This window comes from Aethalodelphis obliquidens, unplaced genomic scaffold (genome assembly GCF_003676395.1).
Source record: "Aethalodelphis obliquidens isolate GAN/ISIS:26980383/991018 unplaced genomic scaffold, ASM367639v1 scaffold9, whole genome shotgun sequence".
In the NCBI taxonomy this organism is placed as follows: Eukaryota; Metazoa; Chordata; class Mammalia; order Artiodactyla; family Delphinidae; genus Aethalodelphis; species Aethalodelphis obliquidens.
Window position 1 is genome coordinate 16970874 of NW_020837953.1, and position 27865 is coordinate 16998738.

Sequence of the window (27865 nt, forward strand, 5' to 3'; positions counted from 1 at the left end):
CTGGGTTTGACTCAGAGCAGACTTCCTGGGAGCCTCTGTCAGGTTCAAAGACAGGTGGTGAGCAGTGTGCCTCAGACTTAGGCTCCGGCCCAGCGCGTGGCATACCCTCCTGGGGGCCCAGCCAGTTGCAAAGGTTTTGCTGTCAGTTCTGAGCAGGAAGAGGGTGGGATTTCCCCAAAGCCGCCCTGAGCCAGCCCTCTCCCCGCCCACCAGGCGCCTTCATGTTCCCCTACTTCATCATGCTCACCTTCTGTGGGATCCCACTGTTCTTCATGGAGCTCTCCTTCGGCCAGTTTGCAAGTCAGGGCTGCCTGGGGGTGTGGAGGATCAGCCCCATGTTCAAAGGTGAGGCCTGGGTGGGGTACGCACGTGCGCGCGCGCGCACACACACACACACACACACACACACACACACACACGGGCCTCTGGGGACCATGCTGACTCGCCCATCTGTATAACACTGCCAACCCCTATGGGACACTGGTGTTAACCCGAGGCCCATGTCAATGGCCAAGGCCATGGACACATGCCGGGATCCACGTTTACTTGGCCTCCACGCTCTCTTCCTACCACATTCATACACAAAGGCCCTTCGCCCCCCAGCTCGCCCCTGCCAAGGCCTTGAGCTGCCTCTTTCGTGGCACTCCATGAAAGCCTGCCTCTTACGCCCTTCAGAATTAGCCTTGCCTCCTTCAGCTAGACGTGTGAGGCTGCTCCTGCCCCTCTCCTCCCCCAGGTGTGGGCTATGGCATGATGGTGGTGTCCACATACATCGGCATCTACTACAACGTGGTCATCTGCATCGCCTTCTACTACTTCTTCTCGTCCATGACGCCTGTGCTGCCCTGGGCCTACTGCAGTAACCCCTGGAACACACCCGACTGTGCCGGTGTGCTGGATGCCTCCAACATCACCAATGGCTCCCGGCCTCCCACCCTGCCTGGCAACCTCTCCCACGCGCTCAACCACACCCTCCAGAGGACCAGCCCCAGCGAGGAGTACTGGAGGTGAGGCCCCCAAGGGACCTGGGCTTCTGGGGGGGACCCCTGGCGCCAACACTCAGCCCTCGCCTTGGCCATCAGGCAACCGTCTGCAGCCTCGGGAGGGTACCAGGCATGGAGGGGGCCAGAGGTGCGGGAAGAGGTACAGGGAGTTCACAGCCTGGTTCAGGAGAGGCTGACGCTCACACAGTGGCAGCGAGGGAGAGAGGGCTCCAGCAGTCAGACAAGTCTGCAGAGGAGAGTCAGGAGAGTCAGGGAAAAGGGGGATGGCTTCCTGGAGAGAACAGCACGCGTGGAGGCCCTGGGTCCCAGCTGAGCAGGGGCTGGTCCTGAGCCTGAGGGGAACCTTTGTGATGAGAGTGACGGGTGTGTGGGGAGCTCACGGGCCGTGAGGTAGCCTAGGAGGGAGCACCAGCCCTCTTGGAGAACTTACAAGAATGAATCACAGACCTAATGCTGCGGAACAGAAGAAGCTGTGGAAGTTTCCTGAGCCCAGGGCTGTCCTCGTCAGGCTGTGCTTAGGAAAGATAGCCTGGCACCGCTGTGCTCCGTGGTGACAGAGAACGGAGTCTTGGGGCTGGCTGAAGGGAAAGCTGCTGCGGGAGATGTTTGGAAGACCTTGTCCCAGCTGGGTGGGTGTGAGGGCACAGCAGGACATCCTGGAGGAAATTCCCCATGTCCTGTTGAGGAACTCATGGGAAGAGGGCTTGGTGGACTGGTGGGTAGGCGTCGTTCATTCATTCCGCAAACATTTATGGCGTCCACCCTGCCGGGCCCTGTGTGCCCACGGGGTATGCATGGCCCTGAGCCCCTGCCCTCAGGAGTTCACAGTCCAGGGTGGGAGATGGGTAGTTACTGCTCTTAGGGGCAGGTGCCTCAGTGCAGGTATGTTCAGGGATGTGGTGGGTACAGGAGGAGCTGATCAAGAAGGCTTCCCAGAGGAGGGAGGGAGACATAGGAGGGATTGGGAGAGACGTGAGCAGGTGAGCCGAGGCCAGGAGGCGGCAAACCGGAGCTGGGGTCGGGGGCAGGTGAGACACTGAGTACTGGGATAGAAGAGGCCAGAGGCATCATAAGGGGCAGAGCTTTTCATGCCAGGCTGAAGGTTGGAGGCTTTCTCCACGATGTGATGGAGAGCCGTGGGTGAGCGGCCGAGGCCCCAGTGATACCCGAAGTCCTAGCAGGTCAGTATCCTCGAAGCCCAAGCCCAGTGCTCAAACCCTGAGGGCCCAGCTCCCCTGTGCCAGCCTCTGTGCTGGGCTATAGACATTCAAAGATGGTTAAGATGTGGTTACTGCCCTTGGGGCTCGTGGTGGAGACAACAGAGCTGTTGCCTCCCAGTAAGGGGCGGGCAAATTTACCTCTGGGCAGACTCAGTCATTCAGTCATAGGACAGGTCATTTCCTGAGCTCCTAGTAGGTACCAGGCACAGCACTTAGAGTGGGGACAGAGCAGGGAGTAAGAAACAGACTCTGCCCATTTAGGCATTCTGCTATATTTGAGGCATGGTGTGGACTGGGCAGCTTGATCTAGGCTGGGGGTGAACCTTCTGGAAGTTCCCAGAAGCACAGTGCTCCGCCCATACACCGGAGATTCTCCAGAAGCTCTCACCCCAACGGCCGTCTGCCAGGGATTCCCCGACGGGTGGGTCCACTGCAGGGCAAAGCTCACGAGATTTTATCCAGTGCAATTAGAGGGGGATTTCCCTCAAAGAAAGCTAGCCATGGGTCAGGAGGTCCACAGGGTGGCCAGCTCAACTCTACTCCTCAGCCGGGCCTGGAGCCAGGCATCCCTAAGGAGCTGCTTGTCCCAGGCAATACTCGTTCCTTGAAGGATGGCTCCCTGCCGCCCCCTCCTGGAGAGCCTGGGGAAATGACCCTTGAGAGGGCTGCCCCGGATGGCATCAGCAAGGAGGTGAGACGAGCAAGTACCCCCATTTCTCGGGCAGCTACTATGTGCCAGGCATATTCTCTTACATGATATTATCCCTGTTTTTCAGATTCAGAGACTTATGCTCAGAGGTTAACGAACTAGGCAGCAATGCTGTGTCAGGATGTACATGCCTCTCTGCCTGGTGCCTAGTGTGAATTAGGCCAATGATACTCTACAGGCATTCTTGGTCCACACTCTCCAGCGCCCCTCTGGAAAGCTGCGCAATCTTATTTGAGCCCCACAGCAACGCTGTTAGGTAGTGGGTGCAGGTTTTATAAAATATTCCCATTTTACTGGTGAACAAACAAGTCAAAAGCAAGAGACGCTCCCAGGGCAGATTTCTGAGCCCACGTCTGCCTCTTGCTCCGCCTTTGGCCCACAGTCTTCCCCTCCTTCACCACCCCTTCACAACCTTGTCTTACAGTCCTGTGTGCTGGTCTAATGCCTGCTAGGCAGGCCCTAGGCTCAGGACATGCCCTCTCATCTCCCCAGCAGACACCTGACACCCAGTGGGACTTGGATCCCAGCACCCCTCTCCTGGTGTCTTCATGGCAGCCCCGGAGCCACACAGACCTCACTCAGATCCTGGCTCTGCCACTTACCAGCTGCGTGGACTTGGGAGGTCACCAAAACTCTCTAAGTCTCAGCTGTTCATCCGTTAAGCAGAGGTGGTTACATCATTCTTGTTGTTATAAAGATGCAACATAAATCACTAGGAACAGTGATGGGTGCTCAGTGAGCACAGTGATAGCCACTGCTGGAGATGCGGTGAAATAGATTAGGGTTTCCTGTTCTCAAGGCATTTACCATCTGGTTGGGGAAATTTAAAAATAATGCAGAATAATTCCAGAGATGTTATGTGAGAGCCAACCTGTAAATATGTGGGGTTCCAAAAGTTTTAAGGTTAGCTGTTTGATCTCAAAACCACATAGTCCAAAACCAAAACAAAACACTAAATATGGTACTATAAAAAGATAGGTAGAGTTCATTATTTAGTTCCCAGGCTAGCCTTCTAAACTCTTTAAGCCCTCGTATTATATGCTGGACTCTTGCAATAAAAGATAATATAAAGCACTACCAGCTTAACAGGTATAATTAGCAAAGTTTTTAAAAAGTCTTTTGAACAAGAAATGGTTTCTTTACTTTGAACGCTGTTGCTTAAAGTAAAGCGACTCTCGGCTGTAGTGGCAGGACCCGATGGCTATTCTGGAAAGCAGAGCCTCCCAACACGATGCACCCTAAATAGTGTGCCAGTCCGGTGGCGCTTGGGCAGCTCAGAGTCCCCAGCCCTGCTGCCTTACTTTGAGTGACCTTGTCGATTTGCCCTTACGGGCCCAAAATATTTTTTCTGCGTGCCACGAAGGGAAAAGGATTGGAAAGCACAGCTGCAGGGGTCCAGGAACCTCTCCTTGGGGGGAACCTCTCCATCCCTTTGTCTTTAGTTCCCCCATGGACTAAGAGCCTGGAAAGGTTCCAGCCCAGGGCGTGGCCCGTTGAATGAACCAGCGCTATGGCGGGAGTTGGACAGGAGAGGGGCATGTTGGACAGCGCCCTCTGCAGGTCACAATATGTAAGGCGGCCTGGGGGAAGATTTGAGGCAGAGGAGGGAGGACAAGGTGCTTGCAAGTCTTAACAGCCAGGCAGGCTGACCAAGCAAACACCAAGTCCCAGGCCTGGCAACATTGTCCCATGAGGGGCCAGAGTGACAACCCCTCGCAAGGTATTAAACATGTTGTCATGAGGTTTGAGAACTGATTTGGAAAAAAAAAAGTAAAAATAGCTAAGACTAGAGGACAGCCTATGAGCTACCCTGAGAGACCCTTGCTGAAAGAAGGGAAAGAAAGGAGCCTGTATTTACCTAAATTTCTCTACAAATTATCCTAGGTTGGTGTTATGATGCCCATTTTACAGATGAGGAAACTGAGGCTCAAGAGTTTGTCTCTTGCTCATCACTTCTAGCCTGGACAACTCCAACAACCAAGCCAGTCCCCCTCCAGGTTCTCCCCTTTATACTTCTCAGTCCATTTTCCATCACGTGCATTCATTCATGCATTCAACAAATATTTATTGGGCACTGCTCTGTGCCAGGCACTGTGCTAAGCACTGGGGGATACAACAGTGAACAAAACAGACAAAAACCCCAGCCTTCAGAGGGCAGATGACAAACTAAATAGTAGAATGTACAGTGTGATAGAAAGAGATGTGCTGTGGAGGAAAATATAGCAGAGAAGAGGGTAAGGTGTGCCAGGCTGGGGCCAGGGTGGCAGGTTTAATCAGGTGTGCCAGAGTAGGCTCCTTTGCAAAGAGGACACCTGAGTGAAGACCTGAAGGAAGTAAAGAGGGCGGGAGGCACGTGGACAAGCCCAGCTGCATAATTTGTGGGGCCCACTGCAAAATGAAAAGATGGGGCCCCTAGTTCAAATGAATTAAGAATTTCAAGATGACAATGGCAGGGCATTAAACCAAGCACAGGGCCCTTCTAAGCATGGGGTCCTGTGTGCCTGCACAGGTCTCACACCCATGTGGACATGTGGAGATTTGGGGAAAAGGTACTCCAAATAGGGAATAGCATGTGCAAAGGTGGGAGCATGCCCGGCATATTTAAAGAACAGCAAGGAGCCCAGTGCAGCTGGAGCCAGTGAGCAAGGGGGAGAGCAGGAGGAGAGGAGGTCCGGGAGATGGCAGGAGGTAATGGATCATGCAGGGCTCTGTAGCCACCGTAAGGACTTTGGTTTTTCCATGACGAGAGATGGGAGCTACTGCAAGGTTTTGAGCCCAGGAGAGACCCTGAGAGTGCTCGTCTAAAAACCTTCCAGAAGTTTCTCATTGTTCTCAGAATAAAATCCAAACTTCTCAGCCTTGACTTCGCAGCTTCTCTTGGTCTGGTCCCTTCCTATCTTCATCTTTCTTTATTCCCTTCCCTCTTCTCCTCCAGCCTTCCTGAGCTACTGACATGCCCAGGCGGGGCTGTGCTGGTTCCTGACCCCTGTCCTGCTGCGTGCTATTCCCTCAGCCTGACATACACTTCCACTTCTCTTCACCCACCTCCTCCCCATCCCTCGAACTTTGGCTCAAGCTTCACCTCTTCCAGGAAGACTTCCAGTGTGCTCCTCCCCATGGGGTTGAGGCACTCCTCCTGGCAGTACCCACAATGCCTGATCCAGGTCTATATGCCCAGCATCTAGCAAGGGCCTGGCACATAAACGTCCAGTTGATTGAAAGAGCACAGCTGGCACGGCACAGGGCATAGAGCCCCACATACGTAGGTTCAGGTCTGGGCCTGCGTGCTCCGGAGCCCCCATCTTTACTCAGTCCTCCACTGCCTCCCTCTGTTCATCAGAGCTGGAGGACTAGTGTGGGTGAAAAGATCACAGAAGGCTTCCTGGAGGAGGTGACGCCAGATAGGGTGTGTCTAGTCAGGAGGAGAGGGCATTCCTGAAGGGAGAAACACACAAGCAAGGGCCTGGGCTGGGTCTGAGCAGGGACAGGGAGACCTCCACACCCAGGGGCTGAAGAGGCTGGCCCAGGGCCAGGGTGTGGCCTGCAGGTGCCCTTGAGGGTCCTGGGAGAGGAAGCAGGCAGAGGGGGCTGGGCCTGCCGGGGCTGGCGCCTCACAGACGCTCCCATCTCACATCAGCCAGCTGCTGGGACTTCGTGAGAAAGGAGGGAGCTGCCAGGCTGGGCCCTGGCCTTGGGAGTTTGTTGCTGGGTGGCGGGGCTGGCCATCAGTGACAAAGTATCCCCTTTCCAGGCTCTATGTGCTGAAGCTGTCAGATGACATCGGAAACTTCGGGGAGGTGCGACTGCCCCTCCTTGGCTGCCTGGGTGTCTCCTGGGTGGTCGTCTTCCTCTGCCTCATCCGAGGGGTCAAGTCCTCAGGGAAAGTAAGTACCCCTCCCCCAGCAGGGTCTGTGCCCACCCAGAGATATCCTGCCTCCCCTACCTGGGTTTTGTGTGTGGAGGGGTGGGTGGGGGAGTGATGAACGGTTATGGGAGGGGAGGAGGAACCAGAGGACCAGTGGTGGTTGAGGGGGCAGGAAGAGCCCAGAGGCGTCCAGCGGGGCCCCTCTCGCACCCAGGTGGTGTACTTTACGGCTACATTTCCCTACGTGGTGCTGACCATCCTGTTCATCCGCGGCGTGACCCTGGAAGGAGCCTTCACGGGCATCACGTACTACCTGACCCCACAGTGGGACAAGATCCTGGAGGCCAAGGTGGGCTGTAGACGGAGGGGGACCTAGAGGGCCGGGGAGAGGCAGGGAGGTACCAGCTTCTGCCCACAGCTCCTCACCGGCCCGTCCCTCCCGCAGGTCTGGGGGGATGCCGCCTCCCAGATCTTCTACTCGCTGGGCTGTGCGTGGGGCGGCCTCATCACCATGGCTTCCTACAACAAGTTCCACAACAACTGTTACCGGTGAGACTCTCCCTTCCAGCCCTGGGGCTGCCCCCAGTTCCTACCCTCTCTGCAGCCTGACCCCGGCTCCCCCAGACCCACCAGGTCCAGTGCAGCCTCCTGGCCCACCAGGGCCCTCCCTTCCACTCATGGCCTTGAGAGCCTGGCATCGCGGGGTCCGGGTGCAGTCATTGCAGAACGGAGAGAGCTTTGGCAGAAGAGAGGAGAGGTGAAGACGGTGATGCCCCAGGGCTCTGTGAGGACTCAGGAGCCTCAGGCCCACTTAAAGAGGCCCAGAGCAGACCAGAAAAGAGATTGGGGGCACCTTTGTTCCTAGAACTTTCTCTGTCTCCAAGTGTCTTGGCCCAAAGTGGGCAGGGGGAGCTAAGCTGCATGTCCTGACTCCACCTGGTTTCCTCCCCATCAGGGACAGTGTCATCATCAGCATCACTAACTGTGCCACCAGCGTCTACGCCGGCTTTGTCATCTTCTCCATCCTGGGCTTCATGGCCAGTCACCTGGGTGTGGACGTGTCGCGCGTGGCAGACCACGGCCCTGGCCTGGCCTTCGTGGCGTACCCTGAGGCCCTCACCCTGCTACCCATCTCCCCGCTCTGGTCCCTGCTCTTCTTCTTCATGCTCATCTTGCTGGGGCTGGGCACTCAGGTACGAGGTGCAGGACATGGGCCTGTGGCTTGGGGAGGGACGAGGCAGGGGCGGAGGTCGGGCCCCTGCTCTGATGGCTGTATCCTGCAGTTCTGCCTCCTAGAGACGCTGGTCACGGCCATTGTGGATGAGGTAGGGAATGAGTGGATCCTGCAGAAGAAGACTTATGTGACCTTGGGCGTGGCTGTGGCTGGCTTCCTGCTGGGCATCCCCCTCACCAGCCAGGTAAGAACCGAGGGAAAGGCTAGGCCAGAGTTGCCAGGGTATGGGGCTTAACAAGGGGGGAGCGTAGCCTCAGGCACCCTGGACTCAGCTGCCCACTGGCCCGCAGGCAGGCATCTACTGGCTGCTGCTGATGGACAACTACGCGGCCAGCTTCTCTTTGGTCGTCATCTCCTGCATCATGTGTGTGTCCATCATGTACATTTACGGTAAGTGCCCAAGCTTACGTGGCCTCCCGTGTCCTGGCCCTTGGCCTGCCCACGCTGTCCTGCTGACCTCCCTCTCTCCAGGGCACCACAACTACTTCCAGGACATCCAGATGATGCTGGGATTCCCACCGCCCCTCTTCTTCCAGATCTGCTGGCGCTTCGTCTCTCCAGCTATCATCTTTGTAAGTTCCTCAGTGGTCCCTCCCCTGCTGCCCTGTGGCAAGCGTCCTTCTCTTGGGAACCAGCAAAGGGAGAGCAAGAGCCCATCCATCTGGCCAGAGCTCCCCATGGAGGCTCCACACCCACAAATCTGACCACTGGGGGTCCGAGCAAGGTTGCGTAGAGTCAGACAGGTGTGTGGAGGCTCAAAACCACCCAGGCCCTGGCCTTGGGCTAGGAAGGGAGTACAGGGCCCTTTATTTGAAGACAGTGCCCAGCTTCGGAAGGGTTAAGCAGGCTGGCAGCAGCTGAGAGCCGGCCCTCCCTCCCTGGTGTTCCCGCCTGGCATTCCCAGAGGAGCCTCGGGAACCATGATTGACAGTGGCGTCAGCCTTCGTCAGCCTCTCTGAGCTCCTGTCTCCAGTCCCTGATAGCTGAGGTGCTCAGAGTACTCAGGGTATGTGGTGTGAATGCATGTTGCAGAAGCAGGTTGTACAAGTCAGATGTCAGCTCAGGATCCGGGACACCCTCGTAAGCCTTCCAGACACTGGAGTGGGCCGGCTTGGGAGGGGGAATTCTGGGTTTCCACCAGTATTCAACACCTGGGAAACTCCCATCAGGGAGCTGACATGGTGGAGGGAACTCCCACCGTGGCCGGGAACCATATATTAAGTCATGTGATACAACTCTCCAAGGTATCGTTATGATCTCCACTTTACAGATGAGGAAACTGAGGCACCGAAATGTTAAGTAACTGATCCAAGGCTACACAGCTTCTCAGAGGCAGAGCCCTCATGCGAAGCAGGTAGCCTGATCTGGAGCCTGTGTGCTGGGCCCGTGCTACACTAGAAACAAGTGCAGGAGGAAGGGTGGTCTATGGACTAAAAACCCTCTGATTTTGCTCCTTTATGCTCAGGGTGAGAAATGGGGGGCAAAAGGGATTTGCTAGTGTAATGGTCCCTCCACAGAGAAGAGGCAGAGCCATCTCTGAGTGACGGAGGGGTCAGCCCAGTGGCCAGGGCAGGGTCTGGAGTCATGCCCCCGTCATGCCAGCCCCTGTGTGCCACAGAGGTCAGCACCAGATTTCCACTTCGGCTCATGTTTCTGAATAAAAGGCCCCTGAGGGCTGAGGCCTCCGTCACATGGGGTGTGGGATCTTCCCGAGCCTGGCGCAGGCACCAGCTCTGGCCACAGGCCCAGCTTTGAAACAGGAGCAACGGAAGTCTCCTGTAAGGGGTGGGAGGAGGGGAGGGTAGATGCCAGCCAAGCGCCGTGCCCTTGAGGGTTGTGGCTTTGGCCCAGGGCCTGCCCCAGGGGAGCTCATCCTCCATGGCTCCCGGGAGGCTGCTGCCCTGCTCGGAGACCCAGGGCACCGCCCAGGCAGGGCAGGAGGCAGGAAGGGCCCTGGGTCCAGTGTCTCCACGAGATTGAGTCAAAGCCGGCAGCACCCTCTCTGTGCCCAGAAAGCCAGGCTGGAGTCACCTTCAGGTGAGGATGCCAGGCTCTGTGGACACGTGTTTCTGGGCTGTTGGTTATCTTTGGGGGCTTTACTTCTTTATATTGCTGAAAAGGTCTTTTTTTGACAAACTCCATCCTTCTATCAGCTCAAATAAAGAATTTATCGGGACTTCCCCAGTGGTCCAGTGGTTAAGACTCTGCCTTCCAATACAGGAGGCGTGGGTTTGATCCCTGGTCGGGGAACTAAGATCCCACATGCTGTGGGGTGTGGCCAAAAACCTAAAAAGAAAATTTTTTTTAAAGAATTTATCCACACCTTAAATCAGGATCTAATTCCATTCAGAAAACTTTCTCTAAGCTCCTCCGTGTGCAGCGTCCTAGGAGGGCCCACCCACCCCTGAATGGATGTGGGTCTCGCCTTCTAGAATTTGGTCACCCAGAAGGCTGGAGGGGCCTGAGCTCCAGGACACAACTGAGGGCTCAGGGTGGATGCTGAGCCCTCCTGGCAAGTGGCATCCACTGCCCCGGCTCCTCTGGGTGGCCCATGAGCCACCTGCCCATCTTTCTGCTAACTTCAGTTTTTTCGTTACTGGAACCCCAGGCTTTATTTCCCATGTCCCTCATCTCTTTCCAAAGCGGTTCCCGAGAGCATCCCCAGCCTGATACTCATGATTTCTAGCCTTTGGAGCCTCCCCAGGCTGTCTGTCACTGTCTCCACAGCCACAGACTGGCAGGACTTTGCCCTTTCCTCTCCCCCATTACTCCCACCTCCTTGTATAAGTCAGTTCAGATCAGCACACAAGATTGTGCCAGGCACTGTGCTGGGCACTGGAGACCCAGAGCTGATGCAATCCCAGGAGCTCCCAGGTCTGGGGGAAACACCCATAAAATGCTTAGTAGATGGAAAATGCCACTAAAGCCCTTTCAGGAAGAGGAGACTGGAAATCAGTGGAGGCTTCTTGAAGGAGGTGGCATTTGCATAGGGTTTGAAGAGGAAGATGCAAAAGAGGATCCTCCATAGTAAGAAGGGCGGGAAACGCTGGGTGCAGCAGAGACACCGAGACAGTAAGGCCAGAAAGATAAGCCGAGGTCTTGATGTGAGGCGGAGAAGGCCCTAAAGGCCAGGGATTCGGCCTTGCTTCAGCAGGCAATGCAGGGCCATTGCGAGTCTTTGAGCAGAACTGACTTCCAGGGGCCACGGCAGCTGAGTGGCTCCCTGGCTGGTTCAGGATTATGCAGAAGACAGACCTCTCCCCTTCCACCGTGGCCACCTGCCCATTATACCCTGGACCCCTGGTTCCATCAGCTTCTTCCACTACCCAAATGTTGACGTCACCCCCGCCCTCCCCAAAATGCCTCTTTCTAGTTTGGGAAACTGGAGAGGGAGGGAGGGGGTGCAGATAGGAGGCCTGAGGCGTGGGTGGGGCTGGGCAGGACTCACACCCACTCCCGTCCCCCACTCTCTGCAGTTCATTCTCATCTTCACGGTGATCCAGTACCAGCCAATTACCTACAACCACTACCAGTATCCAGGCTGGGCTGTGGCCATCGGCTTCCTCATGGCTCTGTCCTCTGTCATTTGCATTCCACTCTACGCCCTGTACCAGCTCTGCCGCACAGATGGGGATACCCTCCTCCAGGTGAGGGGTGGGGGCAGGGGGCAGCCAGGTGAAACAGGAGGGGGTGGATGTATGGGGCTTCAGGGCTCCCTTCTGATGACCGTGCCCACCCCGCCCCCAACCATGCCTACCTCTCCTGCAGCGTCTGAAAAATGCGACCAAGCCAAGCAGAGACTGGGGGCCTGCCCTCCTGGAGCACCGAACGGGGCGCTATGCCCGCACCATTCCACCCTCTCCTGAAGACGGGCTTGAGGTCCAGCCGCTGCACCCAGACAAGGCCCAGATCCCCACGGTGGGCAGTAACGGCTCCAGCCGTCTGCAGGACTCCCGGATATGAGCACAACTGCCGGGGGAGTGCCCCACCCCCGCCCCGTGCTCCCGCCACAGAGACTGGGGAGGCGGTGGACAGGTGTCACCGCCTGCCCCTCCACGCCCGGACCAGGGCGGCTCCTGTCACCTTGGCCACCACTGCTTGCGTGGTCATTCGTGCTCGTGTCCCTAGTGTTTACAGGTCCTTTGGATGCCAAGATGGCAGCTGGGGGGTGTGAGTGATGGGAGGGTTGCTGGGGGGCCCAAAGCACTTTGGAGGGGTCTCAGGCCAGGTCCCCGGAGGCAGCTGGACTTTATGTGGCCTCTGATGCCCCCACACGTTGCCCTGAGCTAAGGTTCTGGGTGGGCCCCCTACCTGTCCCCCTCCCCGAGCCTTCAGCCTCCTGACCAGTGTTCCTGCCCCCGGAGCAGACCCCAGCCTCTGCCCAGGCAGGTTTGGATCTTCCTACCTGGAGGCAGGGTAAGGGGCTAGGGGGCTGTGCAGTGTTACATGTCAGGCTGTAACCCCAGCCCTGTTTGTCTGTGTAATTATTTTTGTAAAACTTGTATTATCTGTGGTTGCCACCCCCTTGCCCTTGGCCTCGGGCCCAATCTGTCTTCCAGGCCTGCCTGCACCTCACTCAGCTGCTCTGGGGTCTCTGCGCCGCCTCCCAGCACTGGCTGTAGGGCCAGCCAGCAGAGGCCCATGACCCAACAGCCTGCCCAAAGAACTCGTTTCTGGGGAAAGGGGTGGGGTGATGTTCAGCAGGAGGCTTGAGCCCAGAGCCCTGGAGAAGGGGACCCTACGTGACACCCCCTTGCCCTCCCTCTGCCAGGCTAAAGGCCCAGTCTTCCCAAAATGGGCTGCCCTTGTTCACGTGCCAAATGGCCCCAGCCGGCGTGCCCCACCCCCTCTCTGGAGCCAGAGCTCCTTCCCCCAAGCCCTGCAGTATCCGTTTGTCCGTCCTCTGTGCCCCTCTGTGCAGTGACAACCCCGGAAGAGCCGCCTCTAATCCTCTGTAGCAATAACGGTGCGCCGCCCACCCCTGCCCATCCGTGCACCACTAGGATTTTAAAGTCCATAGATTTTAATGAAATTTCTATTCCTGTCTCTGAGCCGCTGCTGTGCTTTGTCTGGGTCCCCCATGGGGACGAGAGTCAGGGCTGGGATGAGACCTCATCCTGCCAGGCCTTTGAGGGATGCCTGGGAAGAGAAAGGCCAGAGGCTGTGATGGTCAGGACCAGACACCAAGGACCAGGCAAGGGGGTAGGGTGAGGACCAGACAGACAGGCAGCCTTGGAACCCTGGTGAGGGCTCATCCAAGACTAGATCTAAAGTGGGCTGGGCCATGGCAGCTGAGAGGTGTCAGCAGCAGACAGGGCGAGTTCCAGCAGAAGCGGAAGTCTCCTTCCTGCCCAGCCCTTCAGGCTGGGGCCTGGGGCGCCACACTGGACATCGGAGTGGAAGCTGGCCTTTTTCTGGGGCTGCACTGAAGCTTCCGTCCCCAGCGGCAGGTGGCGGCCAGGCCTTGAGGTTTGGGGCAGCGCTCCAGAGGAGGAGAGGGCAGGTGGCACTGGAGAGGCCTGGCCCAAACTCCAGCAGCCCCACGGAAGCAAGGCAGTGGTCCGAGGCCCTGGCTGGAGGACTCCAAGGGCCGCAGCCTGAACAGGAGGGAGTAGCTGTGAGGGGGCCATGGCCTGACGCTTAGCCCACCCCGTCCAACTGTCCACCTGCTCTGGTTTACCTGTGACCGGGGGAGACACAGGAAGGCCTCAGAGGTGCCCGCAGCTCCTGTTGCATGGCTGCCTTCTGTTCTTGTAGCTCTGGAGGAGAGGTCTAGCTGAGACACAGCACTCGGCAATCCCAGGGTGTGTGTACAAGAGCGGGACAGGGACAGGAGGCTGGGTGCTCTGGGGCCTGCTCAGGGTCCTCACCTGCCAGGGTGGGCTCTAGGGTTGCCTCAGAGGGCCAAGGGGCCCCTGTATACTCCTCTTCCAGGCGGTGCTGCAGGGAGAGCTGGCTCAGTGCCCAGCCTTACAGGAAGGGGTGGGGTGGGGTGGGGCGGGGCAGGATGCAGAGGCCAAGATACCCATGGTGGGGCCCAGGAACCACCCCATGCAGCCTCCTCATCCCAGCCACCTGAGGACACTCCTGAGAGGAACACCAGCCTCCCTGAAAAGCTGAGCTTGGCAAGGTAGTGGCAGGCCCGAACCCAGACATGGGGAAGAGAAGGAGGCAAAAGACCAGGGGCAAATCCAGCAGGTTAATCTAAAAGTGCCGACCTTGGACTTAGGGACTCAACCAGAATCTGGATTCACACGTACGGGAAGTGTGCATACAGGAGAAATGGACAGAGGACTCACACAATCTTTGCACACACATACACACACACACATGCATGTGGATCTCACACACCAGGTGAGAGACGGGTGTGTCTAGGCTCAGCAGAAAGGCTCTGGGGGTGGGGAGGCCCAGGGCTGCCGCTCACCTGCAGGATGGCAATCTCCCTCTTCAACTTGCGACACTCCTCCTCCAGGAGGGCCCTGGGACATGGGGGAGTGCGGCACCGGCAGCAGTGCTGCAGGCCCAGGTCACAGCAGAGCCCGCCACACAGACCCAGCCTCCAGCCTTACCAGGAGTTCCCTCTAGGCCCTCCTTTCTCAGCCCACCTCTCTCTCTGCTGCCCAAGTGCAATCCCAGCACGGCCTTGCAGCCCCGCCGGCCTCTTCCTGGGCAGGACGTGTCCTCTCCTTGCCCGCCTCCCAGCGCCCACGCTGGGGGGCCGCATTCTCTCTTCTTCACGACAGTATTGGGCCTGCAAGTCCTCCTGCCTCCATTCTCCCCCAGATCACAGCCCTTCCCCTGTTTAAAAGACTCTTCTGTGGTCCATCTCTCTCCCACACCCCAGGATAAAAGTCCTCAGGCCAAGGCCCCAGCTGGCATCCCTACTTGGCTACTTCCTGGCAGCAACCTCACCAGCACCCTGCCCCTTCCACCTCTCAGCCCTACTCTCCTGGGTCTCCCCATCAGGTATGCTGCCTCCCTCCTCCTTCCTCATAGTCCCAGTACGTTAGGATCCATCCCCCGTCCCACCCTCCTTGTCTCGACCCCCACTGCACACACTCAGGGGCCTCACCGCAGGTATCCGGCAACCTGGTCAACGTGGGACACGTTCAGTTGGTCCTTGATGACGCTGAGGTCCCTGTGACAGCTGCTGGCAGATGAAGTCAACATCACTCTCCCATGTTGCTTCACCCCAGGCCTTCAGGACACAAATGCCATTTCTCCTAGACAATTTTGTGTGTTTTCTCACAAAGGCAACATAAGATGGTACTAAGAGGAGGAGTTCTGGAGCCTGGGTTTTCAAATGGGCTCTGCCACCCTTCACTGTGTGTGAGCTTGGACAAATCAATCATTCATTCTGAGCTTTAGTTTCCTCATCTGCAAAATGGGGACATCACCCACTTCCTAAGGATGTGTGACAAATAAGTTGCTGCCATTCAGTGATGAACACGCTGCTGCTCATTTATCTCGTGCAGTCCCCAGCCCTCTCTAGCTCAGCCCTTGCAGCTGTTCTCCAGGCCGGAGGAACAACTGACCACGGGATGAAGCCTTTCCTTCCACCCATGTCTGCGTGTAGTGCTCCCTCTTCCTGCAAAGCTCTTCTCTTTTTATCTGTCTGGAAGTCTGTTCCTCATGCTCTAAGACCCAGATCAAACCAAGCTTCCAGGCTTGGTACATGTCTCCTGGGCCTGCAGCCCTCATGTGCTGATCCCTACAACAAGTGGCTGTAGAAGTATCCAGTCCCAGACCAGGAGCTCCTCCATGCCGGCAGGTGGGACCCGCCAGTTGGCTGGGGTCTCTGCCAAGCGGGAACACACCCCTCCTTTCCTACCACTATACCTGGGCTCACCAGCTCTCAGGCGGAATATCCCCTGCTCTGGCAAATCACGCCTGGGCTCCTCCAAGGCAAAGCGCAGGACCCCGGGGCTATACTGGACCCAAGCCTGGGTCTGGTCCCTGCAGAAGGTGCACACGGGGAACACTCAGGGGCTCCTTCCAGGGAACCACAGGAAAGGCGACCCTGGCCCCTTGTCAATTTCAGGGCTAGCCCATCTGAGTTCTGGAGACAGGGCCCAGCCCCAGGTCTGAGGCTCCAACCTGCCCTCACAGATGGCCTTCCCGCGGAGATCTTGGAGCAGCTGCCGCAGTTCCTGGCGCACGAGGTCTCTTAGGAGGGGCGGTGGTGCCAGAAGGGAGGAGAGGTCAGAGGTGGGGCGCGAACCAGGGGCTTGGAAGGATCGAGCCTCTCGGAGCAGTGATCGTAGCACCACCACCTGCAAGGAGAGCTGGGACCCCTTGCGACTGCGGGGCAGAAGTAAGGGGAGGAAGGGGAGCTAGGGGAGTGAGGGGCAGTGCAGAGTTTAACTGGTAGCCAGAGGGCTGGGTGGACAGTGAGATCTGACAAGAGCTCGAAAGTTACCGGGCAGAGCCAGGGACCCGGAGGAGGTGAGGAAATCACCCAAGTCGTGGGATAGGCCTGGAGTGGGGCCCACATTCCCACGCCCCACCTCTGCCCGCAGCTCCAGGCTCAGGTCCACCGTCGTCTCCCCTAGAATCCTCTTCACTTCGGGCCGTTCCGGGAGCGGAACGTGCTCTTCCACCAGCTCCCACAGCGGCGGAGAGTCCCCAGGCATGGCCTGCCCGCACCGCCACCCCACAACGCGCGGACTGCCGGACAGCAGGTCGGAGAGCTGGGTTACTGGGAGACCGCGGGTCTCCCAGGGCCGGGCACGCCCACACACGCCCCACCCCTTCCTGGTCTCACATGCCACGCCCCCAGCCTGTCGCTCGGGCCATCCTCTCCCCAGCCCCACCCCGTTCTGCCGCCCCTCCCTACGACTAGAGTTGCCCGGTCCAGAGCCGCCGATCTCTGGCGCCGTCTCTTCTACTGGCCGACTCTCCGTGGCCGGGGACCCAGGAGCCAGGCCGCGGGACTGGGGCCCTAGCCCCGCCTCTTCCGCGCGACCGTCACCCGGGAAACGGGGTCCGCTACCCAAGCCCCGCCCCCAGAAGGCCCCGCCCCCGCCCATTCCAGGGCGGCGCCGGCTCGCGAAGCCCAACCCACAGCCGTGGTAGGTGGTTTTGGAGTGCGAACCATCCACCCCGCCCTGATTCCAAGCACCTTTCGGCTTCAGGGCAGGTGAAAGAACGGAGAAATCTGAGCCCAATGGGTTTATTACTTCTTTGTCTCTTCTGGCCGGGAGGCAGCGGCAGGGTAAACATTTCTCCTTCCAGCCGGCGGAAGTCTAGCGAACCACTGCGTTTCGAGGGGCGTGGGGAACCAGGACAGCCTGGGCCAGACCGATAGGCTGTCCTGGTTCCCCCTGGCCGTCCCGTAACACACTCCGGGTCTGGGTTTAGGGATCCAGATCCCCATCCCCAAACAGACAAAGGGGCTCCTCCAGTCACGTTTTTTACTAAAGCACCCACACAAGTTTCTGTGCAATGTACAAACACGAGCCGGCCCTGGGGCTACTGCCTTCTCTCTGAGGGGGGCGGGGCAGGAACCCAACTGATCCGAGCCCCAACCGCCCCCATGCAAAGCCCAACCCCAAGATCCCAGGCAGCGACACAGCACCCCCTCTGGTCCCCTCCTGGCGCTGCTCCTCAGCAGGGGGTGCACCGGAGTTTGCCCCCTACAATGTTGAGTGAAAAAGGTTTCCCCTCCCCTGGGAGCATGGGGGATCCCCAGGTCTGAGAATTCCCCCTGGAAGCGACATTGCCCCCTAGTCATACCTCCCACTCTTCCAGGCCCTAGGGGACTCAAGGGGGGGAAACTGAGGCACAGAGAGGTGGAGTGACCTGGCCCAGGCCACTCGGCGAGGCAGTGCAGGGGCTGGCCCAACCCTGACAGTGAGGAGGGCTGAACTGGGGAGGGAGGAGCAGGAAGAAGGGTTGACCCCAGAGAGGGCCACACTTGAGGGGCCTGCCCAGGACAGAAGCTCCCCGAAGTAGGTTCTGAAACTTCCAGGTGCAGCTGGGGGGCCTACTGAAGACCCTCAGAAAACAGAGCCCACAGTCTCTGTCCTGGGGGATCTGTCACAGAGCAGCCACCAGCCAGGCTGTAGGTCAGTCCTCTGGCAGGCATCCTTGGCACTGGTAGCCTTTGTCCATTGGTGTCAGCCCCGAGGGGGCCATGATGGGGGCCGCCCAATGTCCACTGTGATATTAGTGAAGAGCGGTTGCCGAGACACTTCCAAGACCTGGTACCGCACTGACCCGATGCCGTCCCGCTTCATGGTCAGCTTCGTGTTTTGAATCTTGGTAAACCTAGATAGGATGGAAGTGGGTCCAGATCAGGGCTCACCACCAAACCCAACAGAGATCACTGGGGCCAAGGGGCACGCCATCCTGGCTTCTTCCTGGGGTGACTCGGTTCTCTTCGTCGCCCCCTCCACCTGCCTGGAGCCCTTTGGCTCTTGCAACTACCCTCAAAATAGAGATCTCACCCCCTTGAGTCCAGAATCACAACACCCTCACAAATCTTTCTCTCATCTCAGACCTAGACACAGGGCACCCCACAGGTACCTCAAATGCAACGGGTCCTGTATTGTATGCACCATCTTTACTCCTCACACCCATCATCTCTGTGCCATCTTCTCTGTTCCTCATTCTTTAGTCACTCCTTCACCATCTATTTATTGAGCAGTCCCCGTGTGCTAGGCGCGCTCTAAGCACCAGGGTCACAGCCATGAACAGGACAGCAAGGTCCTTCCTCTCGTGGCAAGTCTATTCCACTAAGGGAGACAAGTAACAGACAAGGAAGACATCAGCGCGCTAAGGGAGACAGGAGAGGGAGACCAGGATGACTGCCGTGGAAGGGGTGCGTGCGGGCCATCAAGCTGACAGCAGAGGAAGAGCATTCCAGGCAGAGGTAACAGCACGTGCTGACCCTACACTGGAAATGAGAATTTGCACAGCTGAGTGGCTCGAGCTTAATGGGCCAAGGGGAGAAACCAGAGTAAGATTAGCTGGGAGGTTAGAGCATGTACGGGCAGGCCTCTGTAAGTCAGAGGAAGCAGATTTTTATTCTGTGGGTGAGAAGACACTGAGGGATTTTTCGCCCAGTTTGGGGGAGGGAGGGCCAGGGAACATGAACTCTAGAAGAGGGAAGACAGAAAACCGGCCGGGCAAGAGGACGGAGGCCTCACTAGGGCAGAGGTAAAGGGAAAAGTGGACCAGCTCAGATATGTTTGGGGGGTTGCACTGATGTGACCGGCTGATGGTCCGGACATGTAGGGTGAGGGAAAGAAGAATCCAGAACTCCTAGATCTGAGGCAAAAGCAACTAGGTAGATGAAACCAGCATTCACAGAGTTCCTTAAGCCAGAAACATCTCGCTATCATGCCACTCCCCCCCCCCCCCCCCGCCCGCCCAAGGCAGACATCACAACTGAGGATGACACCTAGACACGCTATTCCTGAAACAGGACCATGGCCCCTGGCATGTGCTTCCAGAGCTCCTCCCACCCCTCATCCCAACTGTTTTGATCCTCCCAGTCCTTCTGAGCTCAGTTCAGATCGCTCTCCAGAGCCATCCCAACACTGAGCGCTCTCTCTCAGATGCCCCGAAGCACCTCTTCTCCCAGCCTCTCGTCCTTTCCCTGCTCACCATGGTTTTTATCTGAACTGCTTTTTCATCAGCTCCCTGGACGCCTGGTGCGTCACGCTTCTGCCAAAGATCAACCCTCCATCAGTGCTGCCACCTCCCTCCCCACTCTGACGCACTGGCTTCAGAGCAGAACATCCCTACTGGTCCCGTGTGGACACGGCAGTGTCACACCACATGCACCCGGGGCTCTGTCAACTCCTTTGGGCCTAGTCTGCTTCCTCCTGCTCCACCCGGCAGCTCTGCCAGCCCTTCACCTTCTTCAAACTCAAAGGGTGATCCTTCCAAACCCAAATCTGGTCCTGCCCCCTCCCCGCTGGAAACCCTTCCATGACTCGCCAGTGCCTCTGGGACAAAAGTGAAACTCCCAACCTGGGATCAGCAGAGACCTCCTCTCCTGTCACTCCCAGCCTTCAGACTGAAGAGTTTCAGACTCTCAGCGTATACAGTGGACGTTCACATTCCAGACTCCTACACATATTATTCCTTTTATCCAGACTGGCCTCCTCCATCAGCCTGGTGAATATAGCACTGTGCCTAGGGTAGGTGTGTGACACATATTTGTAGAATGAATAACTCTTTTCAAACTCCAGTTTACCATCACCTCCTCCAGGAAGCCTCCCACCATCACTCCCTCTTCTGCCAGGACAGCACCTTGCCCTGATCACCCTGTGCTGCCTCTGCCGGCCTCCCTGCCTAGAATGAACTTCACACGGGCTATCCAGCCGGGACTGGGTCTGACTGCTCTGCACCCTCTCGCCCCCGGCCCCTACATTTCACATGCCCTCAGGCACTTCTCCCACCCAGCATCAGACACCAATGTTGCTTCCTCCTCAAAGACCAGCCGCCTACTCCAATCTCAGAGGGCTCAGCAATGATTTCCACTACCACCCCACATTGCTTGGGCCACCTCTGTTGGGTCCGCAGGCCCTGGAGCTGTACCCTGGGCCCGCTATCTCTCGTCCTATCTGTTCTGGCACAAGTGAGGTCTGCGAGGGCACCGAGAGGAATGCGAGCTACTCAGTGACGATCTGAGCCCTGCCTTTAAACTTCAGTCACTTCTAGGAATCAGGCCAGGGGCGAGAGCCAGATGGGGAGAGGCTGAGCTGGGCACTGGGGAACAGGGCTCGGGGTGGTGGCAGTCATCTCTAGAAGTCAAGGGTCGGGGACCTTGGGATCACCTCTGGGGATCAGTGGCACCGGGACATCACCTCTACAGAGGGAGGGGCCGGGGCGGTGGGGGTCGAGGGCGCTGGGGTCACCTTTGAGGGTTGGGCTCATTATGCTTGTCCCGGTCGTGCTTGATCATGCGGTAGCGGCCTATGCGGATGTCTGGGCGCGAGATCTTCATCCCAGCCAGGGAGATCCTGGGGACGGGGACAGCCGGGCTGGAGCAGGCGCCAGGAAGGGCGAAGAGCCCCGCCCGGTCTGCGCCCCACCCCCCACCTCAAGCACCCAGTCTACTCCCCACCTTGTCACCACTCACCGGTTGAAGATGTCGTCATCCTCACCACCCCAACCCCAGTACTCGTTGGGGAAGCCATTGATTCTCAGGAACTGGGATTTATTCAGGCCCGACACACCTCCAAAGTAGCCGGCATAGGGCAGCCTAGGGCATGGAAGGCAGGCATCAGTGAGGGGCCCCCGGGGATTCCAGACGGAGGCCCGGCAGCTAGGGGGCCACTGGGGCTGGGAGCGATGGCCTGGGTGGGGTGGTGAGGCCCGGGTCCACCTGAGAAGGGAGCCCTCACCGAAAGCCGAACTTGTCCATGGCAATGGCGAAGTGGCGAGGCTGGTCGCCACAGCGGTACAGGTTGCGGTCATCCATGGGCACCAGGTCCACGTCACTGAAGATGAAGCAGTTGTAGGTGGCGTCCTCCTTCAGCGCCTCTAGGAAACCCACATTGAGCAGCTTGGCCCGGTTGAAGGTGTCCTCACCATGCTGGGGTTGGCGGAGGGGACAGGTCAGCTCTGGGCCTGAGACTCAGAGACACCTGCCACTTTACCACCGTCCAGAGCGGTCCCTGTGGGCCTAGTACTACCCCACCTGCCCCCACTGGGGCCCCCAGACTGTAGGGATCAAGGCCAGCTCTTTACCCTGGACCTGGCCTTGCAAGGCCTTTCAGGAACTGACTCCACCTGCTCTCTGCCCTCAGATCAGCCTGGTGAATATAGCACTGCCCTCAGATGCCACTGCCCTCAGATGCTGAGGCCCAGCTGTACTACATTCCTCCACGACCCCAGAACATGCCAGACTCTTTCTTGCCTCCAGGCCTCGGTGTTAGCAGTTCCCTCTGCCTGGAATGCTCTCCTTCTCTGCTTATCAAACTCATGTCTGGAAAGGCCTCTGTCACCAAGCCTCCCCGCCCCAGTATAATTACTCATTTCCTCCTGTGCGCTTCACTTATGCCAGGGTCCATTCCAACTGTTACAATTTAGAGCTCTCCTTTCATTCATTCCTTCAAACATGCCACGTGGCCCTGTCCTTGGTGCCAGGCGTCTTCTCTCTGCTGGTGCAGATCCTAGAGATGACTGGCCCTGAACACAGTTTCCCTACTGAGCACGTCACAGAGTGAGATGAACAAAACATGCCCCCAAATGACCAGCATCTAAGATGCAGGGACCATGAGGACTGAGCCATGAGCCTCAGCCACCTGTCCCCTCTGGCTCACGTAGATCCTCATCCAACTCCCTGGGCAGCCTCTGGGACCAGGACGGGACCAGGCTCAACTCATTGTCTCCCCAACAAAATGATAAGCACAGTGAGCCTCGGATCCCCCGAGAAATGGGCTGCGGGATGAGGTCTCCTTGAGGCCAGCCTCCTGGCCATGTAGCCCCAAGTTCCAAATTCTGGCCAGAGCAAGGAGGGTTCCATGGAAGGAGCTGGCTGGCCCCTGAGCCCCCTGATCCAACCCATGATCTCCAGGCTGGAGCCAGAGAGGCTCCTGGTCTCCAAGTGGAACCTTCTGGTAGGAGAGGAGGAGTAGCCCCTCCTCTTCACCGGCCAGCCTGGGCCCGAGGGGGTGGGAGCTGCTCCCCTGGACCCTGAACGGCCCAGCCCCACCTGCTCTCTTTTCTCCTTGCCCTGAACCTTCCCACCAGCCCTTGGAGCAACTGTCCATTTTCTCCTGGCTCATTGGAACTCCTTTCTAACCTCACTCACCACCCCAGAGCCCTAGGTTTCTCCCACAGGGCTCATAAACATGCTCATTTCTCTCCCATCCGAAGAAAGCCCTCCCTCTAGCCACCACCCTACCTTTTGCCTTCCCTTCTCAGCAGAGGGGTTTTTTTTGATCGAGAGTTGTCTCCAATTGGCTACTTGCATTTTGTCAAATCTGATTCCTTCTGCAACCCACTGCAATCTGCTTCCGCCCCCACCAGGCCCCTGAAATGGCTCTCGCTGGGCCCACCTTGTTGCTAAATCCACTGGACGCTTCTTGGTCTACATCCTTCCTTACTCCCCCAGCAGCGCTCATGCAGCTGCCACGCTCCCTTCTTTTTTTTTTTTTTTTCCCGGTACGCGGGGCCTCTCACTGTTGCGGCCTCTCCCGTTGCGGAGCACAGGCTCCGGACATGCAGGCTCAGCGGCCATGGCTCACGGGCCCAGCCGCTCCGCGGCATGTGGGATCTTCCCGGACCGGGGCACAAACCTGTGTCCCCTGCATCAGCAGGCGGACTCTCAACCACTGCGCCACCAGGAAGCCCCATGCTCCCTTCTTGGCACTTATTCCTGGGCTCCTGGGACACCAAGCTCTCCTGGGTCTCCTCAAACCTTTCTGGCCAACCCGCGTGGCCTGTGTGTTCCCTCTTTCTCCACCCATTCCCTTATGTTCTGGCTTTCTCCTCTCAGCTCCCAAGCCCCCTGGGCAGGCTGACATTGCTGGTTTTAGGGACCATCATCTGTATACTGGTGGCTCACAGATCCCTCTCCACCTCAGACGTCACTCCTAGGTCGATTCATTTGTCCAACTGCCTGCTGAACATTCCTCTTATACTTCCCCCAGGCACTTAAATTCATCACATGCAAAAAAGAATTCAGAGTTGCACTCTCCCCCAGACCTGGCCTAGATCCTATGTTCCCATCTCATTCAGAGGCGCAGGCATCCACACTGCCAACAGTCAAGACAGAAACCCTCGAGATGTCCCGGCATCTCCCTTTCCTTACTCTCTGCCACTTGTGTCACATCTCTCCCCTCACCCGCACGACTCCTGCCCGACTCGTATGCACATTCACCACCTCCTTCCTGAAGCCTGCCTCCAGGCTCCCCTTCCAACCCACTGTCCACAAGCAATCAGAGCAATCTTTTTAATAAGCACACATACACATTACTCCCTCATTAAAACCTCACAATGGTGCCCCATCACTTTCAGGCCAGAATCCAACTGCTTAAGATGCCTCCTAAGACCCTTCTGGATTTGGCCTCCACTAGCTCTTCCAACCTCATCTCTGTTACCCACCCTACATGTTGGACCCCACCCCTCAGTGGACAGTTCCCAAACACATGAGACCAGTTCTCTCGTTGGGGCCTGGGGCCTCCAGGTCCCTCTACATAAAATGCTTGCCTCCTCCAGTCCCTCCGCCAGCTGATGCCTGATCATTCCTCAAGACTCATCTCAATCGTCGCTTTCCCACCCCAGGGCTGGACCAGGCCCTTTGGTGGTCCCACTGCCCCCTGTTCCAACTCCAGTCACACACCACTGTCCTGGAGTCTAAAGGGATCCAAGTTCAAGTCTGGGAGTTCTCTGTGGGGAGGAGGGCCTCTATCAGATCCTCTCCAGGTTCCGGAAGCCAGCCCCAGCCAGGCCCGTGGCAGGGCTCAGAGCCTGAGCTGAATTCCTGGATCTCAGCTGTGCTCAGCACTTGGCCCTAAGGCAGACTTGATCCCTCTTTCAGGTCTAACTCTCCCTCTGCTCGGGGCCCTCCATATCTCATAACCAGCATACCCTAAGCCGCCACCCCCATGGATGGGGCCTATCACGGGTGGACAATGGCGCTCATGCCCTATCGAGGCCACGCACACACCTGGCAGTGTGCACACCACCATTAACACATGTGCACTCCCCTGAATGCACATACAAACCTGCCTACACACGCAATGACATACACGTGCCCCCACATGCACGTACACATGTCCGCACCACCACTGGCAGACAAGCAGCCACGAATGCCCCCAACCCTGTGGCTCCACCAGCAGGCATGTGGGCCCTTCACCCACGGGTGCTCATAGGTTCCCTGGTGGCTGGTGGCCAGCCTGGGGGCCGCAGGCAACACACCTGGTTGATGACATAGATGCCATAGCGCAGCCGCTGTCGCCTGAGGATGGGGTGCAGATAGTGGAGCCAGTAGCGTAGGTGGTGCTCCCGGTGTCGGAAGGGGATGATGACCGCCACCGTCTGGGCTGGCGTGCAGTCGGGCGGTGTATAGCGGCCGCCCAGGAGCACGCCTGGGTTTTCCCTCTGCACCCGCTCCAGGGGCATGGGTGAGGTGAACTCAATCAGCAGTCGGCCCACTGCAGGCAGGACGGTGGCAGGAATCAGGCCTTCATCAGAACCCAGGAACACCAGCCCTCTCCCTCCGCCTGGGGTGGGCAAGGGAACCCCAGGAACAGCCCTCTGACAACACACCCAGACCCTTGGCACTCCCGTGGGTCAAGACTCCACTCCCCCAGTCCCCTGCCCACCCCTAGAGGCAAGCCCCACCCTGTAGGCTCACCAAGACCAGGCGGCGAGTCAGGACAGGGTGGCAGGACAGGAGCCGTGGGGCCTGGCCGGGCGCTGGGAGCCTCGGGGAGCCCGGAGCTGGGGGCAGTGGCGTTGGGCCGAGAGCAGTTGGTGCTGCTGCTGGCAGCTGGGTGGAGGGCATGGGCGGGGCCTCGTGCACTGAAGCGGCTGAAGAAGGCCAAGTGCTGGGCGTAGACGTCAAAGTAGAGGATGACGGCCACGAGAAAGTGTAGCAGGCAGAGTAAGAGCACGGCCTTGCAGACGCGCTCCAGCGTCCCCCCGAGCAGTCTGCTCATCCCGCAGGCGGCCACCGGCCCACCCAATGGGCCCGGGCATCCGGCTGCTGGCCTGAGCAGGGGTAGGAGAGAAACAGACCCAGGAGGTCAGGGCCGGAGGGGCTAGGCCACCCACCCACCTCCTGCGCACCGCTCACATTCTTAGACCCGCATCCTCACGCTTACCTGCTCACACCCTTCGACTTACATTCTACCTGCAAATACACACAGTCCCGGGCAACTCACTACTCCCACATCTTCAAACAATGCCTTCCTTCCTCATCCTCATTGACACTCATAAGCACAGCCTCACCCACCCTCACACTCAGGTACGTGCCCTTATTGCCCGACTTCACACACACCCTATGGATTCCCAAGCACGTGGACATGTGACCTCTAGTTCACGCTGGCTCATACCTGAACAAGGAAACACGTTTACGTATAGACCCACATGTGTTCTCTGTGCCCCAGAGAACAAACGCCCCACAGGCCAGCATCCTCAACCCAGGACTCCTGGTCTGGGGGAGAGAGACCACTTACTGAGTACTTACCATGCAAGAGCACTTTGTACTCAAGACTTCATTTAGTCCTCTGGGGAACATGGGGGACAGTGGTTTGGTTGGACATGTTCCAGTGGCAAGCAAGCCAGGCCATCTGGGACCAGGCTGCGAAGTGGCCCTCAGCATCCAGGTGGCCCAAATCTGAACAAGATGTTTATGGGATACCTTCCCTCTGGAGCAAGAGGTCAAAATACAGAGTGGGGCATCAGACACACCTCCCATAAGACCTCAAGGATTGGGATGAACTCTCTGGGGCCTGCCCAGCACTGCTGGTTCTGATGCCCAGAAAGGGGAACGCTTGGGCCCTGGAGACAGCATGTTAGGAGAGGGTCTTGCCTGGGCCATGGCTCTAACTGTGGGTCCGACACAGCAGCAACACTTCTGGGGGGCACTCCTGGCAGTGCTTCAGAGAGCAGGGTGAGTCTCACTCAGATACACAGCATCGCACAACCACACAGACACCCGCAGTCCCAGCTACAGTCACCTGCACTCAGAGACACACAGAACTACATATAGAGTCACAGACACGCCTGGGTGACAGTAACAGCAACACAACGAGTCACGCACTCACAAAGCCGCTGCTCCTGGACTTACAGAGTCACACAGACGGGCTCCCGGGGCAGTTCACAACACCCGGACCCACGTGCAAATACTCCCACCCCTCCCTCCGGAGCAGGGGTTCTGGGTCAGGCTGCCAGGCTGCGAGGTGCGTTTGGGCGGGGCTGTAAGGCTCAGTGGCCTGAACACGTGGCACCCCGAGACCCGGAGGCAGCGAAGACAGGGTGGGTGTGGAGCCTGGCGGGGAGGGGGCTTGGAGGAGAGGATGTGGGGTAGGGGCCGAGGAAAGGGGAGCGAGGAGCGCCTCCCCACGCCACAAGGCCAGGGTGAGCGAGGACAATAAGGGAGGCTGGCTGGGAGCGGGCAGAGGAGCCCGTGGGGGGCGAGGAGACTCGAGGGATGGGGGTAGGGTGGGGTGACGCCAGGCCGGGGTCCGGCCGCTAGCGACTCTCACCGGGTCCTGGGCGGGGATCTCCGGGCCGCGCTCGGGGCACCCTCGCGGGGCCGGGTCTAGAATCTCGGGGCCCCGGACTGGGGGCCGCGCGCGACCCCCTCTCACCCGGCTCTCGGGGCTCAGCAGGGGGCGCCGCTCCGGCTCCGGCTGGATTCCGGGCTCCGGCGGCTGCGAACGGCTCCGTCCCCCATGGCCCGGCCCCGCCGCCTTCCGCCTCCCCGGTCAGCGGCCCCAGCGGCCCCCGGACCGCCTCCCGCCGCCGCCGCGGGCCATGGAGCCGAGCCGCCCCGGGGGGCAGGGCGGGGCCGGGCGGCCGGGCAGACCCACGGACCCGCCGACCGAGAGACCACAGCGCCGCCACCTCCCTCCCGCGCTACGGCGCCTCGGAGGGGCAGGCCCGGCCCGCGCGCCCGCGCGCGCGCCCCCGCAGCCCCCCGCCTCCAGCGCGCCCGTACCCGCCGCGCGCCTCCGACGCCCGCCCCTGCCGGCGGTTAAGCGCGACGGAGCGAGGGGACGGAGGACCAGGGAGGGGCGGGAGAAATTAATCAGACTCATCCAACGGGATGGATTCGAGGTCCGAACCGGAGAGGGTGTGGATGGGTAAAACCCATTACGGAGGAATGGGGTCTGGTCTGGGTTGGAGCGCAAACTCAGCCAA

At 58.6% G+C, this 27865-nt stretch overlaps 3 protein-coding genes across 18 annotated transcripts in view; 1 reads left to right on the top strand and 2 right to left on the bottom strand.

Annotated features, from left to right (window-relative positions):
- SLC6A9 (solute carrier family 6 member 9) overlaps positions 1 to 13082 on the top strand; it is a 32423-nt gene extending 19341 nt beyond the window's left edge. For 2 of the 4 annotated variants that reach the window (XM_027108783.1, XM_027108784.1), the window contains 11 exons: positions 214 to 345; positions 737 to 1007; positions 6685 to 6817; positions 7013 to 7147; positions 7244 to 7347; positions 7754 to 7991; positions 8082 to 8216; positions 8323 to 8422; positions 8504 to 8604; positions 11509 to 11679; positions 11801 to 13082. In XM_027108783.1, coding sequence (XP_026964584.1) covers positions 214 to 345; positions 737 to 1007; positions 6685 to 6817; positions 7013 to 7147; positions 7244 to 7347; positions 7754 to 7991; positions 8082 to 8216; positions 8323 to 8422; positions 8504 to 8604; positions 11509 to 11679; positions 11801 to 11995 — 1715 coding nt within the window. In that variant the 3' untranslated portion in view covers positions 11996 to 13082. The remainder of the gene's footprint in view (positions 1 to 213; positions 346 to 736; positions 1008 to 6684; positions 6818 to 7012; positions 7148 to 7243; positions 7348 to 7753; positions 7992 to 8081; positions 8217 to 8322; positions 8423 to 8503; positions 8605 to 11508; positions 11680 to 11800) is intronic. The other 2 variants (XM_027108786.1, XM_027108787.1) reach the window with 1 other exon arrangement.
- Positions 13083 to 13195: 113 nt separating this feature from the next.
- On the bottom strand, positions 13196 to 17014 carry CCDC24 (coiled-coil domain containing 24). 2 transcript variants are annotated; one of them, XM_027108803.1, is made up of 8 exons: positions 16540 to 17014; positions 16130 to 16305; positions 15872 to 15988; positions 15105 to 15179; positions 14457 to 14511; positions 13903 to 13972; positions 13713 to 13791; positions 13196 to 13629 (listed from the first exon to the last, which is right to left on the bottom strand). In XM_027108803.1, the coding sequence occupies exons 1-8, from the start codon at positions 16663 to 16665 to the stop codon at positions 13392 to 13394; spliced, it is 936 nt and encodes a 311-aa protein (XP_026964604.1). In that variant the 5' UTR covers positions 16666 to 17014; the 3' UTR covers positions 13196 to 13391. The 2 variants fall into 2 exon arrangements, with proteins under 2 accessions (XP_026964604.1, XP_026964603.1); XM_027108802.1 differs by having other exon boundaries at positions 15105 to 15182.
- Positions 17015 to 17188: 174 nt separating this feature from the next.
- B4GALT2 (beta-1,4-galactosyltransferase 2) lies at positions 17189 to 27603 on the bottom strand. Of its 12 annotated transcripts, XR_003433270.1 has the most exons (11): positions 27208 to 27594; positions 26187 to 26367; positions 25998 to 26052; positions 25353 to 25708; positions 24914 to 25179; positions 21391 to 21581; positions 21126 to 21248; positions 20902 to 21006; positions 20012 to 20176; positions 18560 to 18768; positions 18189 to 18301 (listed from the first exon to the last, which is right to left on the bottom strand). XR_003433270.1 is itself a non-coding variant. In XM_027108793.1 (9 exons), the coding sequence occupies exons 3-9, from the start codon at positions 26048 to 26050 to the stop codon at positions 18151 to 18153; spliced, it is 1245 nt and encodes a 414-aa protein (XP_026964594.1). In that variant the 5' UTR covers positions 26051 to 26052; positions 26187 to 26367; positions 27313 to 27590; the 3' UTR covers positions 17189 to 18150. The 12 variants fall into 12 exon arrangements, 9 of the variants coding, with proteins under 9 accessions (XP_026964594.1, XP_026964593.1, XP_026964597.1 ...); XR_003433272.1 differs by lacking the exon at positions 20012 to 20176; XR_003433271.1 differs by lacking the exon at positions 18560 to 18768.
- Between the last annotated feature and the right edge of the window lie 262 nt (positions 27604 to 27865).

What these genes read in the sequence shown, in the direction of transcription:
- CCDC24 (XM_027108802.1), bottom strand. Translation starts at nt 16,665, where the DNA reads ATGCCTGGGGACTCTCCGCCGCTGTGGGAGCTGGTGGAAGAGCACGTT. An exon ending in AAGGCCATCTGTGAGGGCAG is followed by an intron (nt 15,989 to 16,129) that starts GTTGGAGCCTCA and finishes CACCTTCTGCAG; the next exon opens with GGACCAGACCCAGGCTTGGG. An exon ending in CAGGTTGCCGGATACCTGCG is followed by an intron (nt 14,512 to 15,104) that starts GTGAGGCCCCTG and finishes CCCATGTCCCAG; the next exon opens with GGCCCTCCTGGAGGAGGAGT.
- B4GALT2 (XM_027108793.1), bottom strand. Translation starts at nt 26,050, where the DNA reads ATGAGCCAGCGTGAACTAGAGGTCACATGTCCACGTGCTTGGGAATCC. An exon ending in CGTGCTTGGGAATCCATAGG is followed by an intron (nt 25,709 to 25,997) that starts GTGTGTGTGAAG and finishes ACCCCTGCTCAG; the next exon opens with GCCAGCAGCCGGATGCCCGG. An exon ending in GCATCTATGTCATCAACCAG is followed by an intron (nt 21,582 to 24,913) that starts GTGTGTTGCCTG and finishes CGCCAACCCCAG; the next exon opens with CATGGTGAGGACACCTTCAA.